The sequence below is a fragment of the Bidens hawaiensis genome, unplaced genomic scaffold, assembly GCF_021521415.1.
Source record: "Bidens hawaiensis isolate Kalapana, Puna unplaced genomic scaffold, B.hawaiensis_p1.1 tig00004618_1, whole genome shotgun sequence".
In the NCBI taxonomy this organism is placed as follows: domain Eukaryota; kingdom Viridiplantae; phylum Streptophyta; class Magnoliopsida; order Asterales; family Asteraceae; genus Bidens; species Bidens hawaiensis.
Genome location: NW_027491282.1, coordinates 1,238,938 through 1,255,270, shown reverse-complemented (window position 1 = coordinate 1,255,270; position 16,333 = coordinate 1,238,938). Strand labels below are relative to the sequence as shown.

Sequence of the window (16,333 nt, the reverse complement as noted above, 5' to 3'; positions counted from 1 at the left end):
TCATCGGTAAAACTAACAGTTATATAAGTTTGAGGTGATCTTGAACGAACCGTCAAATAAGTGTATTTTTCTTTCCGGCATTGCAATTCATTGGTCTTTCATTGTATGTTTTTTTGGTAACTTCATAGTGAAGTTTTTTAAGTATCAAATAGCTAGAATTGATATGGATGTAAATAAGTAAGGTGTTAAATGTTTTGAGTTTATGAATTTGATTTTTTTTTTTTGACTTTTCTACGGATTAGATCATCTTTTGTCTAAGGTAATTTAGCTCTTAAACTCTATTAATGATGTTCCTATGATGTTCCACAGGTTTGATAATAGTTATTATAATATAAAGAATTTTTAGAAAACTAATAGTTTTCTAATGTATAGGAACTAAACAATTATATACTAAGCAGGTTATGCTTATGTATTTTCATTAGAATTGAGTAATGTTAAAATGTGTTGAAATGGGTCTGCAACTAGATACAAGATTACTTAAATATTCTATTAGAATGAGGTGAAACAGGTCGGGTCAGTTTGACTGAACACTGTTATGTTGACTTGGTGGTTATAAGTGCAGGTGCAGTGGTGTGTGCGGGGAGTAAGTGGAACCGGTTTCCAAATTCGTTTTTTATTCCAAATTATCAACTGAGGGTACATGTGGTTGGTCTCGTCTTCCTCCACGTCATCTGTGGCTGGTCACTCCAATTCCTTCGTATTCCATGGTACTAACTTTTTCTCCAAATTATATATATTTTATTTTAGTGTATGTATATATACTTTTTCTCCGACTAAATTATTCTTGTATATGCATATATAAATCTTTTTTATTGGCATACTTTTGAGCTTTTTTTTTGTAAATTAGCATAATATGGAATGATATTATTAGTTGAGCTGGTTTTACGGGAATTTACAGTTACAATTGGATTATATGCATCACTTATCTAATAATTACTTTATGTGTATATGAGTTTGTTGCTACTTGGTTCAAATTCATTTTCGCGGTAGTACATAACATAGATTTCTCTTTAAATTTACGGTTATTTTTGAATCCTTTTAAATTTAGATAATCACTGCTATAGTTAGACATTATTTGGGTCAAATCATTTTTTTTTTTGAAAACTTCTTTTTGGTAAAAGTTGACTTTATGGTCAATGTCGATTTTTCCGAGCTCAACTGTGATTATTGATGGCACTAACGTGTCAGTTTAGTCAATTTCAGCTTAGTGACATACAATATCATTCTTTGGAATGGAACATATGTGCACAATCTGAAATCAGTTTAATGATGTCAATTTACTTGTGGAGGTTGTCAAAAATCATGAATTGTTGCCGCAAATTTATAAGCCTCCTGAATTGTCATGGGTAAAGTTGTTATGGTGGAGCGTTAAACCGGCTGTTTCTCTAACATCTATGGCTAAAATAGTCTTTTTCTTGCCAATGGTATATTGGTCATTGGGTACTATGGCATGACTACCACATATCATGTGAAATTTATAGTTTTTTGGTCAATCAGATCAAGACGGGCTTTGACTAAAATGAGTTGGGATCGTGTTAAAAAAGTTTAAACTTGGTCTTTAAGTTGTTATACATTTAATGTAAATTGATTTTAACATTTGCATTCGTTTTGTTAAAATCAGATTTGTAAGTTATAAAATATATTTTTTTCAGCTTTTCAGAATTATATAAAAATGCTTATATTCAGTCATAAACATTATATATGTTTTGTTTATTTTTATCAATTTTATGAACTAACCCGTGTAGTACACGGGTTCTAACCTAGTCTATAGTAAGACTATTAATTGAAATACTTTACCGAACCTTAATCAAACTGAAACACCGGAAACCACTGATTAACCAAAGCCGAATTAACTGAAATCGATTGGTTTTAGAAAACACATAACCAAAAATTTCAGTTTTGGTTTTGGTTTTGGTTAAGGGTTAAGTGAGTCGACACATGCACACTAACATTTCTAACTATTTGTCAGCCTTGCATACTTAATACGACCGGACTTACTGTTTGATAGGCTTAAAACATCGTTTTGAAAAAATGTTTAATCCATTTAATGTTTTGACATGCAATTTATATATCTGCTTTCCTTACCTTATATTCACCTTTCATTTTGCTATGTGTTTCAATTTTTTATTAAATTAATTTTTGTAACATGCCAGTTGACATATGTTGCTCTGCAACTAATTGGAGCAATGTTGTGAACTATAAATATTATAATCCTTTAATTATTTAAAACATAAGATCCTACAACTCAACACCCCTAATGAATCTGGACTCCCGATTAATGGAATAATATAATAAAATTAAAAACTATATACATCACCGGTCAATGAAAATTCGATATATATTTCATTAAAATATATGACATTTTCTTATTAAAAAAACCCTTAAAACTTCATGTTGCAATTATTATTTTATTTACTTGAATGCATTTTTTTGTCCTTTTTCAATTCATCTCAACTTTTATATGCACTATAATAAAACATTACTTAATTTAACTAGAAAATAATTTCAACTTACATTTCCAACATTTTAACGTTGTGTTTCCGAGTCTCATTGAAGAGAAGAAAGAAAAAGATATGAAATTAGTGTGTTCGCAAGTTTTTTGAAACAAAAGAAACATCAAGTTGTGTTCCCAATATTAATTAAGGATGGAAAGAAGAGTGGGAGAAAAAAAGAAGAAAAATAAGAAAAAATCTTTATTTTCATTTTAGAAAGAATTAAAAAAGAAAAAGAAAATAAAGAGGGAAAGAAGAAGAAAGGGAAAAGAATGAAAAGGAAATGAAAACTTTCATTTCCTTTCTTTTGTTAACTAAACTCGAGAACACAACCTGAGTCATCAATTATCATATATGTGTTTTATTTTGTTAAATAAAAATTACTAGTAACAATAAAATTAAAAAGGCAAAACGTCTGGTAGGGTTAAGTAGAAATATAAACACGAGTACTATAACATCGTTATTATACGGTCCCCGAACTTTAATAATTCTTTTTCCTTAAAGGTTTTACATTTCCACCCTTGAATTTAATTAAATATAGTTATCAGTTTAGTTAAAGAAAAAAAAAAAACTTTTTTCCACATATTTTTATTTTATCTTCTTCTTGTACATTTAATTAGTTTTTAAATTCTTTTTATTTAATTAATTGCTAACTTTTAATCTTAGACATAAGACATATTTAGTAAATAGCATGACTTACTTATTTTTACAGTCATTTAGATCAAAGCATATATGATTATATTATTCCATTAATATATCAAGTATCAATGCGTCATCATCATCACCCTCATACGACGCTCTTGCAAAGCTGAGACCTCCAATAATAGTTGTTATAAATAAGAAAAACATGTCAATATTAAATAAAGTTGGCTTCGTAAAATAGCCGGCCACCTAAGTCAGTTATGGCATGCAAGCTGGAGAACCTGGCCGGCCAATTAAAACCCTATTCTAATTTCTATTTATTTATTTTACAATCATTTTTCATCTTATATGTTTAAATACCAAAAGTTTGGCCATTTCTCATCATCTCAATCTATTAGTAACCACTACTAAACAAAAAAGTATCACTATAAAGCAAGAGATCGATCAACTATTTAAAGACGTATAGTATAACGCGCTCCTTTGTCTCTAGATCTAAGATGAGACAAGCCGGGACATATTCAAGGATTTTATCTGGAGGAGGGGTATCAGGCCGAACGGGACCCCATTTGTTGCCATTGGCAAGGATCAAGAAGATCATGAAGAAATCGAGTGTGGATGTGAAGATGATATCAGGTGAGGCGCCACTTGTGTTCTCGAAAGCTTGTGAGCTTTTCATTGAGGAATTGACCAAGAGATCTTGGAACATGACCATCCAAGGCAAGAGAAGAACTTTACACAAAGAAGATGTTGCATCCGCGGTTGCAACGACTGACGTGTTTGATTTTCTTATTGATTTGGTTCATCCTAATGCATGTGATCAAGTGCTAAATGAAGATAATCATGCTCTTTGAAAAGTAACAAATATAGGTCATGTTTTTTTTACTCTTGCTGGTTTTCCTAAATGTGTGTGCTTTTTAGCGAGCAAGAATCAGTTTCTTATTGTGAGTTACAACATGTTACATGGCTTTATAAGTATTATATTTACTACTAATACCTACCATCGCCTGTCTCTGACATTTCAGGTTCGCGCGCGCCCTAACGAGTACTAAATATAAAAATGGACTCTTATTTTGTTATTAGCCTAGACCTATTAGATTGTTATTTGAACTATCACTAGTCACACATGACATTTAAAATTTCAGAGACGGCCCTATGGGCATGTAATTATCCATAGCTAATGGCTGAAGAGTAGTAAAAACTCAATAAGTCAGTGATAATACATGCATTAGCATATGCATAATGAGAAAAATTACAAACAAAGAAAACTTAAATCAAATAATATTTTCTAACTATGATAATGTATAATAGTCAAACCTAACTATAATTGTAATATATATAACACCGATAATCTGATATACTAAGAGACAAAGTGCTGTTCGATCTGATCAAGGCGAGAAGCAAAAAATGATAACCGAATTGTCTCCGAATGCGTACTCATTTGAACGAACATGTGGTGACGAGTGGCCTTTTTTGCCCGTCTTTTCACCATTTTTACCATTCTTACCATCGTTGGATCCCGCTCCCTTTGCACCCGCAGCGGCCTTCTTCTCCTGTCTTCGCTTCACCATGTATTCTTCCCAGATATACACATCCATTTTTTTTACTACAAAGCTTGACAAAAATGGAAATGTTTGTAACTCTTACTTACTAAAAATGAGTTTGATTGTGTGGTGTAAACTGTAAAGTGTTTAAAAAGGAAAGGTTTTTGTAGGATTGAGGATTCTATGGGTCCAATACAAAGTACAATACCCCATAGTTTATGAATCAAAACTAGCAGCTGGTAGCTAGCATATGGCTTTGTCTACTACATCTCATGGTGCATATTTGAATTCATTGGTTTTTTAATTTAATATTTTCTTTCTTTTTTGTTTTTCCATGTTAGGTGTACTTGTAATTGTATACATGTTTCAAAACTCTAAGTTCTTTTAATAGCAAATTCACACACCTAACTAATGTAATGTATGGGTTCAACCCTCAAATCATTTCTAGTTGAAAAGGACCTTCCATACACTCTAATACTTAATACGACTATAGCATTTATTTATTTATTTATTTTGAAAGATTAGTAGTTATTCAAAAATGTCTTAGACATCTAGTAGCTTTCTTTTTTCCTTTTGTATTTCAAGTATAATGGGCCCACACCCCTTCATTATCGCAAAATAAAAACAAACTTGGTAGCAATAGTCGTTGCTAACACGACCATACGTACTAGCTAGTTAATATCCTTCAATAATTACCGTTTTAACTTTTAAGTCATATATAGAGCTATTGTGAAAACGTCCATGCCCCTTAACACCTCTATGATGCTCAGGGTCGGTGTGAGGGCTTTATTTGTCTCTAAAATGTCACATTACGGATGATCTTATTAACATAAGGTAGTTGATTCATTATATTGACTTCTTACTTAATGAAAACTATACACTTAATGAATTATCACAAACACTAGCTATATTAAAACATGACACACTAGCCAGACACTAGAATGATCATATACTACATATGTGCCACTATACACTTAATGAATCATCACATGAGTAATTACTTGTTTACTAAAAATGACCATATACCACACACATGCCACTATACACTTAATGAATCATCACAAGTCAAACATGATCAACAAAGTTGTAACTATAATTACAACTATGTAATTCAAGCCTAGAAATTGCTAGCAATGAAAATCGACATCAACAAGTATGGATCAACGCATAATCAACAACACAAATATGCTGTGGAATTAGAGAGGTTCCAAACTAAATGGCGTTCGCTGTAATTAACATAAATGATGCAATCAACAATTTAAGATAAACCTAAAGGATGAAAAATATTATTTGCATGTTCCTTATATAACCGATAATTATAATCAAGGGTCACAATCTTTCAAAAAGAGTTGCAATTCCATTACAATCATGCATGTTAATGATTCAACTCCTACATATAAAAAATTCTTTTGTTATATCACATTGGTGAAGAACTTGTTATCTTATTCTTTTATTGATTTCATAAAACACTTTAATCTGAAAGACTAAAACATACTTTATATATATACAAAGACTTGTTTTTTAGTTAATTACATGAAGAAAAGAAAAGAAAAACTGATGTCATCCTTGTAGCAGCACAAGGTATGATCAAGGACAAGGGGCGGATACACACACTGAACCGAAGTGGCCAATGGTTAGCACCCACCGAACCAAAGGGTTAACTAGGAATATCAAATATCATGACCAAATGTATGCAAGGCTTCTTCAAGGCACGTGCACGTTCCTTAAAAAAGATTCATGTTGTCTATTCATAGTAACGAGGAAACCAGGCCCCCTTCATCACTAAAGCAATAACTTTATGTCTCTTTATTTGAAGAGTCTGAAATCATAAGCACTTTTATTACATGTCATTTTTATTACTTTTTGGACGGAAAAAAAAATGCATGTCTTGGTTTCCATAATAAAAAGGTTAAAAAGTTGATTTTAATAACAAGTATAAAAGTAATAAATTAGATATCATATATATCTATTGTTGGGCTTTTCTTTAATATTATACGACAAAATGACTATTATAAGAGTTATTGTAGAATTAGAAAAAATTACATTAATTTACAGTTAGTCTCTTCTAACTTTAAGAGTTTAAGTCCTAACTGATACATAATAACATACAACTAAGCTAGAAGGATAAAAAAAATTAGGGGTGAAAAAAAATGAGTTGATTGTAAGTTACTTGAAATTGGTTCGTCATAGCTTGAATCAAGCCCAAACTTTACGTATCGAGTTTAACTAGGCTTTCGAGACTAAAGATGCTTACTTACCTCTATTCATGTATTTTATTAATATATTAAATAATATACGGAGTAATACCCATATTATGTAAAACTTGATTACATGTTTAACTTGCGGAAAATGATCCCAACATTTTTCAAAACTTATTTGGATGTAACTTAACACATGCCAACTTTATTTAATTACAAATTATTGTAATGAAAATGACACTAAAGTTATGGTTATATCAACACCCTATAGCTTGAAAACATTAACCATCCACATTAAAATCCTTTATGCGTTCATCCATCGCGAGACTTGATCTTGATCTAGTATCACACACATCATGTTAGCACGATTAAGTTTGATCACACATTAAACATCCAATGATTCGGGTTTGAGATATAAGATTACAAAAAATAAAATTAATAATAAAAAAAAACCATTATCTACACCAATGCTTCGGGTTTCGAATTTGTGTTTTTACACACACACATACATAATAATTTATATGATATATAAATATATCAATTCAATATACACAAACTTATATGTGTATATATAAATAATCAACGGGCTGAACTTGACTTAACCATGGAAAACTACTCATGAACCGAGTTCAAGCTTGAGTCGGCTGGTTCACGGCCCTAATCAAAGTGATATGTTTAGGAATAAAATGAACAATGTTAATATTTCAAGGGTATCAAATAGAAAACCTTATTATATGAGAAAATTCTAAAAATACGCATTTACAGAGTTTTTATTTTTCTATTTTCAACAATTCTCAAAAACTCACTTAAAACTAGTCGGGACGTGCAAAAGACAGCCAAACGAGTAGTTTCCAAAACCACTTAAACAAAGATAAAGATACATGAACAAAAAGACAAAAGTCTCTCCCTACTAGTTTCCCCCTATTATTAGGAGGTAAACTAACAAAGACGGGTATATAGGCTTTTGTTTTTTTGTCTCCGCGCCTTCGTTTAAGTGGTTATAGAAACTACTCGTTTGGCTATGTCTTTTGCTCGTTCCAATTAGTTTTAAGTAGGTATTTTTAGAATATGCTGGAAATAGTAGGTAAAACCAATGTTGTAAAAGTCGCTAGGCGGCCGACCCCTTGGAGGGAGTACTCGGACATGATAAATAAGTAATTAATTTTTTGGGTAATATATATATTTCAAATATCATAAGTTTATCAATATTTATAATAAAATAAGTGAATATCAATATAAATAAGAGAACTACATTTTTAAATACAAAATTATTCTAAAAAATGTTAATCATTAATTAAAAAAAAATGATATTCGTTATTTAATAATATAAAAATACGAATTATGTTGTATTTTTAAGTTAAAATAGGCCCAAGTTAACCGACTATATGTATTTCTGGACCACATTTGAACAATTTTTAGTAACTAGTCGGAGTTAAAGAAACTCCCCTCAGCACCATATCTTGGAGCGAGTACCTGGCCTTGTAGACCTACTTTTACAACATTGGGTAAAACTCGGAAAAAAAACCACTCTTTAACTAAAATCTTGAAGATCGCCACTTTCTGTTTGTGCACCACTGTCTGTTATTCATAAACAAGAACTTGTCACTTTTCAAGCTTTCCATTAGCGTAAAGCCGTAAATCATGTGAATGAAACCAAACCCACTTGCCAATTCCCCAAAATACCCTCAAAGTTTCCGTCTTTATCCAATATGTTGCTTTGCCGCCTCCTTTTTTCAAAGTGCAAGTCACCTTCAAAATAATATTGGATTTTGATTGCTTGTTTGTATTGATTCAAAAGGGAAAAAATGAGCACAGGAGTTAGCACGTTTGTCATCAGATGGATTAATTTTGTTACTATGGTATGCTTTATTGTTATTATTTTTTTAATTCTTTTAGATGTTTATTGGTGGTAATAGGAATATTTGTTATGGATGCACTCTAGGTGTTTGTTAAAATGCTTGTGCTAAGTTTTTGTTTATTGTTAACGTCCGGAGAAGTTCGTTTATGTTCGTTCGATTAACTAAATGAGTGAACATGAACAGAGGCCATGTTCGTATAATTGTGTTCGTGCGTTTACATCGGTTTATGTTTGTTCTTTAAATTTTTTAATTTTATTTAATGATTTTTCAAATCTTATCATATATATTTAAGCAAAGCTATTATTTATTAACTATAAAGCAAAAAGATATATGAGTATTTTGTGATTAATTTATATGTAAAATTAATGTATGTATATGGATGTTAAAAATACACCAACACAAACTTGGTAGCCGGACAACACTTACCATTCTCATTTAGCTAAATCAAATAAATCTTATATGTGTTCGCGAACCATTATTTTTTTAATAAACAGACACAATCACATAATTTCGTTCGGTTAGGTGTGCGTGAACCCTTCACTTGTCCGGTAAAAGCTTAACAAACAAATGTGAACAAGGCCTTGTTCGGTTCTGTACGGTTCATTTAGAGCCCGATGCACTACCTTTATTTCTAGCTGTTGTGGTTCTTTTGGCTCAAATTCTTGATTTTTGAAGCTTGATTGTTTATGATATTGCATATATGTACCATAGTTTTTTAATGTGTAGTTTGTAGCTGTGGGCGTGATCGTGTTTGGCGTGTGGATTAGCATTCATCATGATGGTTGTAGAAAATCGCTCACTCTTCCTGTTTTGGTTCTTGGTGCTCTAATATTCGTGATGTAAGATATTCACAGTTTTCTTTATTTTATTGATATGACTTCCTCATGAGTTATGACTTAAAGCTGAATATAATGCATGCATTTCAATATCTAAAGTTAAACTGTACCTCTTTTGTTAATGCGGTTTGTGTTCTGAGTTTCAGATCAATCATCGGGTTTTTAGGGGCGCTAAAGAACAGCTCTATATTGTTATGGATGGTATGTTCATGTTTGGTGATTCTTTTTCAAAATATTGTTTTTCTTTTTGTTTTTGCAGTTTTACTGTCACTGATACTAAAAGCTTAAATATCTTGCAGTATTTGATCATCCTCTGCTTGATTTTGTTAGGAATCCTTGTTTTTACCGTATTGGCGTAAGTATATTATGCATTTTCAGAGATTGAGAAAAATAAAACATTTCAGATGTGAATCTATATTTGTAGTATGCGGTATTATTCATTTTCTCATTTTCTGTTGCAGTTTTATTATAACTAACAACGCCTCCGGTCATTATGTTGCGGGTTTGAGGTGAGATTTAAAGGGCTATTTCTTCCACCATTGTATTATTTCTTTGACAAGTTTAGAATTCATTATCTTGTTTATGTCGTCAGATTCAAGGAGTATCATCTTCAAGATTACAATAAATGGTTTCTAAACGAAGTAAGCATCCATTTAAAGTCTAGTTCCTAGCATGAAATCTTGAAAACTTAAATGCTAAATGAGTTGTTTCTTGATTACTTGATCTGTGTTTCAGTTGAATAATACTCATAATTGGAAGCACCTTCAAAGTTGTCTTGTTAAAGCTGATGATTGTATTAACCTATCTAAAAAATACAAGGTCTGTTAATTTCACCCCTCCCCTTTTCGGTTCTAATTAACCGATTCATTTCAAGAATATGACTAATAACATGTTCTAAGCAGACTCTCAAACAATACAAGTCTGCAAAACTGACACCGATTGAAGCTGGTTGTTGCAGACCACCGTCTCAGTAGGTTTCTTAAATCTTTTCTAGTGTATTTTGGTCTTATCCGCCTGACTCGTTAGTCGTTACAGACAAAACATGATCCAGATTTGAACTCAAATTTAATGTTTTAGGTGTGGTTATCCTGCTGTGAATGCCTCTCACTATGACTTGAGCTTCCATCCACTTAGTCCTGTTAAGGACTGCAAACTTTACAAGAACTCAAAAGTAGTAAAATGCTACAACTGTGACTCCTGCAAGTAAGCTTCTTTTTTTCTCCTATAAGATTTTATTCTTCATTATTATTTGTAGTCTATGATTTTAATACTGTATTGGATTTACAGGGCTGCTGTAGCAGAGTACATGAAAATCGAATGGCGTGTGGTTGCCATTTTTAATGTGGTTTTGTTCGTTGTCTTGGTAAGCCTTTATCATAAAGCATCAAACTTTCAGTGAGAGTTGATAATAGTTTTAAACTTTGACGTTTTACAGTCTATAATCTACTTCGTGGGATGCTGCGCTAGACGGAATGCTGCAAGTAGCCGCTCAAAATATTAAAACCGGACTCAAATTATATAGTTCTCTATGTAGGTGGTGATTATTTTACTATAATCTGATCTGGAAACAAGAACAGTGTAAAGATGTTACATAGTTTTTTCATGGAATTTGGTTGGTTTTTTGACGTTTACTTCAAATCAAATCCATCTTTGTTTTTAAATGGGTCTGTCTAACGGGTCAAGTCGGGTTCGGGCAAGCCCGTAACGCATCAACTATTTTGCTGTCTATTCTTTCTTTAAAATCCAAACTTCATTCATGTGAATCAAGTTCTTAATACAAACTTATGTGATTTAAGAAAACAACTCTAATGCTTAGCACGCGAATAATGATTGTCATTTGGGTTCCTCTTTCCACTGAAAACCGCAAGAGCTTTCCTTACTGGCGGCTGCAAAGGAGCCCTCTTGTCGGTATGATGAGTAAATATGTCATTTGTAGCAAATATGTTATCCACCTACAACATTCAATCACATGAAATTAAGATTTAATCGTATAAATAATGGCACCCGTTTACTCGAAAAATGTCGATTAGAATGGTCAGATTATGAAATATTTACCTCTTTGTTCTTCATCTTTGTCTTGGGATGCAAATACTTATTTGGAAGTTGATCCTCGCGTAGAATAGGGTTCTTCGTTATCGCGTCTCTTCCTCCTTGTCGAAGAGGCAATGAAAACTGCATAAACCACAATTAGTAACTAATCTTCGATAATATGCGATATTAATATATATTATACTAAAACGCTCACCTTTGTGCCTTGTAAAGATACACGTGGACGACGAGCTGCAATTATAGTTCCATTTTCACCAACAGTAACCACAACCTTCCTTAAAGTCCCGCCATTCCCAGAACTTGGACAAAAAATCCTGCCAATCTCCATTGTCACTTTAAAACATGCATGACATTTCAGTATCCACCTGCAAATCCAAAGTATTACGCATTTTGACCCGTTGTTACCCAACGAGCTAAATCACAAGAGAAAACAAACACATACCTGTGCAGCTCACGAATTTGCATCCCACCTGGCGCAACCAACCGTAAGCCCATTTGCAGAATAACATTTTGCATTGCGTAATCACCAGTAGCACACGCAACACTTGATTCAGAAAGTGATCTCAACATTCAACTTTGCTCACTACTGTCATCATCCACATAAGATGACACCTCACTATTAGCATCCACATGTTCCGACTCTTCATTCACATCTTCTTCGAGCCTCATTTGATCCAAAACCGCTGAAATATCATCATCACCATTGTTTCCTTCTTTAGAATTCTCATGAATTAGATCGGGCAAATTATTATCACCATGAGTATCATCATCAACATGTCCTTCATCACCATTTTGAGCATCTTTTTCGGACGATTCATGCATTTCACGTCTCTAAGAAACCGCCTATGAGTGCTTCGACTCACAGCAGGCAGCCTATCAGCTGCATTATCATCATCAAACTGACCCAAAGACGAATCAATCCCTTCGGCAACCATCTTCTTCCCTTGGATCACAACTTGTTTCTTCTTCGAGGTTTACCAAAACCACCATCATCCTGCTGCTCCGATCCACTTGCTTTCATTATTTGGTTCCTTACTTCCATTAACAACATTCAAGTTCAGATCTTTCAAAGGTAAGATTCTTGACTCGGGCCCGGAACCGTCGCCAACTGCATGTTCTAATGAGCCAAGTTAGGAACATTTGATCCCCATCCGGGCAACCGTTTTACATTTACAGCCCGAATCGGGGGAAGATGGCTCGTTCCGTGAATCTGGGACTCCAATGTATAAGTCAACGCATTGAGCTTAAGGTCAACATCTGAAAGTGTTTGTGCATCTCCAGTTAAGCTAATAACTGGAAAACAATATATTCTTTCAACCAATTGTTTTTTATAATTTATACATAACATGGCAGATGAGACGACTAACAACTAAGGGTGTGCATGAGATAGAAAAAAACAAGTTGATATGACCAAGCTGAAATAAAAACAAACGGTTTGGTCTTATGTTTTTGTAAAAGACCAAACTTTCGATTTGGTTTTACATGTAATTAAAACTGAAAAACCAAACCGAACTTGTTAGGAAATTAACACGTTCAACACAAAACAAACAATGTAACGATTACAGACACAAATAAACACGAGATAAATGAACTACTGGCATCATGCACCAATAGTTTTACTTGATGATTATGTGAAACATGTGATTTAGTTTGGTAAAGTACATGGTTATTTTGCAATTATCCATTAATAAAGAAATGTTTTATCACTTTAACTCAATCCATCAAAGTTTATGACTAAAAATCATTCATGTTCACTCATGTTCTTGGTGACTAGAAATGGTTAAAAGAATACTTTGATAACATATTTAAGATAAAACATGGATCATTATGTTGTATTTAGAAATGATGTGATATAAGCTATAATCTATTTCTCTAGTTTTGATAATTCTAAAATAATATTGTTAGCACGATTGCTTAGGTTATCATGCTAGTTAAATAGGTCATATGTTAATGGAATGTGTAACTATAACATAATCTAATCAACCAAGGGGAGGTTGTGTGAGTTAACTACAACCACTCGAAGTTGTTAGGGTTGGTATTTGAGAAATCGAAGTCAATCCTAATCGTTCTACTTTACCAAACTGCTTGTCTACTTAAATTGACATTCTCGTGGTAGGATGATATTAAGCATAGGATGGACTTGAAAATACGCATGCTACTTTCTTTTATATCATAAAATATGTTCACTTAGAAAGGATGGACTATTCTATCATATATTATTAGAACAAGTTTATCATATGTTTACTTAATAATCATCAAGGAACAATGGAGTGGATTATTGATCTTAGATGGTAACCTTCATATAAATGAATTACTCGTTTAGAATTTCTCTTCTTATCACATATATATTATATATAAGTATTTATATTTTATAAAAAGTTCAAAAATCAACCCAAAATGATTAAAACTCTCTGATTACATTAAAACGAAGATTCACTATTGGAAACATTTGTGTCCACGGATCGATACTTGGTTCTTACCAATACTATTCTACATATACGATAGGTACACTTGCCTATTTTGTGTGTGTTTAGTTTTAGTAGAAATCTCTTTTATAAATTTAAAACACGATCTTGTGCAAAGCTAAAACCCCATCCATTATATTATTTTACCACACCGCACGCACGCATCATCACACAACATGAAGTTGTATTCCACCTTAGAGTATCCTTGAGAACGTTATATGAGCTTAACATATACTACTTTTAGCAAGAGTATCGAACCCTTTTGAATATGAAAAACTTTGTTTAAAAATCATTCTAAAACATTTCTATAGTTTTGCAATATGTTATATTAATATAAATAAGGGTTTATAAAATAGAAACATAAAATATCAAACGGTTTTATGCGTTTTAGATTTAATACCCATGTACTAAAACGGTTTCTAGTAAAAACGTGATATAACGTGCACTTTATAAAACTAGACGTTTACATGTGACATTTTCCAAGGATGCAATCTGTAAAAGGAACCATTACTAATTGTTTTAACGCATACGCTGGATAATTAAATATTTACATAAAAATTTCCGGTCCGTATGGTTTATAAGATAGAAAATTTCTAACAAACATGTTAGAACTTAACGATTCTAACGCGCACGTTAGAGGAAAAACTATACATTCAAGAAACATTACACGCTGAGACAAAACCTTTAAATTGTTGGTTTTTCTAGTGTATACCCAAAAGTCGCTCCATTAATACCTTGTTAATGCTTTATTATTGGTGACTTGAATATAAATAGACCCGGAAGTCTTTGTTCATTATTTTACTAAAATGCACCCAATGGACGTCTGCGTGCACTATTTTCTAACACACTCGTTAGGAATAAACGATTACATAAACCGTTATAAAACACACTCATTACGAAATAAATGATTACAAAAATCATTATAAGGCTTATTAGTTTATATAAAATAAACTACTTCTAACACTCATTTTAAGAAACGAGACATTTGGACAAATGTTTTAATCCATACAATTTATTACTTGTAAGAATTTCTAACACGCATTTTAGGAAATGAAACATTTACAAAATGTATTGCTTATAAAATACATCCGGTCTTACATGCCCGTTTGAGAATTTAATGTACACAAAGAACATAAGTTTACACCAATAAACCCACTCTAACACACAAATTAGAATATAACGATTGAAAAAACCGTCTTAAATCGAATGATTGAAACATAAACCATTCATCTTGTATCATGGTATAGGATTTAAGATTGTACAACATCTCTATAAATCCACATCTTATGTCACGGTATAGGATTAAGGATTTTACCACATCTCTATAAATCCGTACACAACAATTTGTACTACATACATACTTTCAAAAACAAATATAAAAGAGTGTTGCAACAATCACAAAATAATTCTAATATTTTCCGTGAACCCAATATCCTTAGTAAAAAAGGTTTAAGATTGCCTTAACAATCTCACGGAATTCTGGATTAAGATTGTAGCAACAATCTCACGAAATCACATAAGTCAAATAGTGCATCAATTATGGAAATATTGTGTCTTAATCAAACAAGCATACCATTAAAAACATAAGATCAGTTAGTTATCAAAACAATATCTGACCACTATTGATCGATCAATTAGCTAAAGCACATTGTTTGCCATCTAGGTGACTACAAATTTGTTTACATCGTTATGGTTCCTGTTTCGAATATTTGTTTCTATGCATTTGATAATATATCAGACGAAATCCATGATTCATCCATGACCATTTGTTTCTACTTACACCATGACTGAAAACAAAATCAAACTTTATACCTAAATGGACATTTTTTTATACAATACAACACCATGTAGAAAATAATAAACAAATAATATGTTTCTATAAACACCATGTAGAAAATAATAAACAAATAATATGTTTTTATAACTTGTATTTTGGGATAATTATGTAGCAAACATACAACACTCAACACTACAACACCAATGTCCAAGTATCCTTCCTTAAAGAAAGCATTATCGATGAATAACCAGACGGGGTTTTTATGAACCACAATCCATGTGCAAGACCAGCCCGTAAACAGCCCCAAACAACCATAAAAACGGTCCTAAGCAGCACTAACAACCCTAAAAGTTATAACAACCCAATGTCGTTTAATAATCATCACAATTTCAAAATAAAAGTAATAAAAAAATCCATATGATCAAGATCAGCATTCATATTTTAACATTTAGAAAACAATAAATTCAGTTTTTC

General features: G+C 32.1%; 1 protein-coding gene and 2 pseudogenes across 2 annotated transcripts; 2 read left to right on the top strand and 1 right to left on the bottom strand.

Annotated features, from left to right (window-relative positions):
- The first annotated feature begins 3,631 nt into the window (after positions 1 to 3,631).
- LOC143627262 (nuclear transcription factor Y subunit C-3 pseudogene) lies at positions 3,632 to 3,985 on the top strand (annotated as a pseudogene).
- A 4,440-nt stretch (positions 3,986 to 8,425) lies between these two features.
- Positions 8,426 to 11,163, top strand: LOC143627227 (tetraspanin-10-like). Its single transcript, XM_077097100.1, has 11 exons — positions 8,426 to 8,732; positions 9,459 to 9,571; positions 9,715 to 9,769; positions 9,868 to 9,923; positions 10,030 to 10,077; positions 10,161 to 10,209; positions 10,304 to 10,387; positions 10,471 to 10,538; positions 10,646 to 10,771; positions 10,856 to 10,931; positions 11,004 to 11,163. Exons 1-11 carry the CDS (start codon positions 8,679 to 8,681, stop codon positions 11,067 to 11,069), a joined length of 795 nt encoding a protein of 264 aa, XP_076953215.1. The 5' UTR covers positions 8,426 to 8,678; the 3' UTR covers positions 11,070 to 11,163.
- A 210-nt stretch (positions 11,164 to 11,373) lies between these two features.
- LOC143627261 (RNA-binding NOB1-like protein) lies at positions 11,374 to 12,965 on the bottom strand (annotated as a pseudogene). The gene is made up of 4 exons (XR_013152563.1): positions 12,060 to 12,965; positions 11,814 to 11,982; positions 11,624 to 11,740; positions 11,374 to 11,520 (listed from the first exon to the last, which is right to left on the bottom strand). The product of XR_013152563.1 is annotated as an RNA-binding NOB1-like protein (transcript).
- Between the last annotated feature and the right edge of the window lie 3,368 nt (positions 12,966 to 16,333).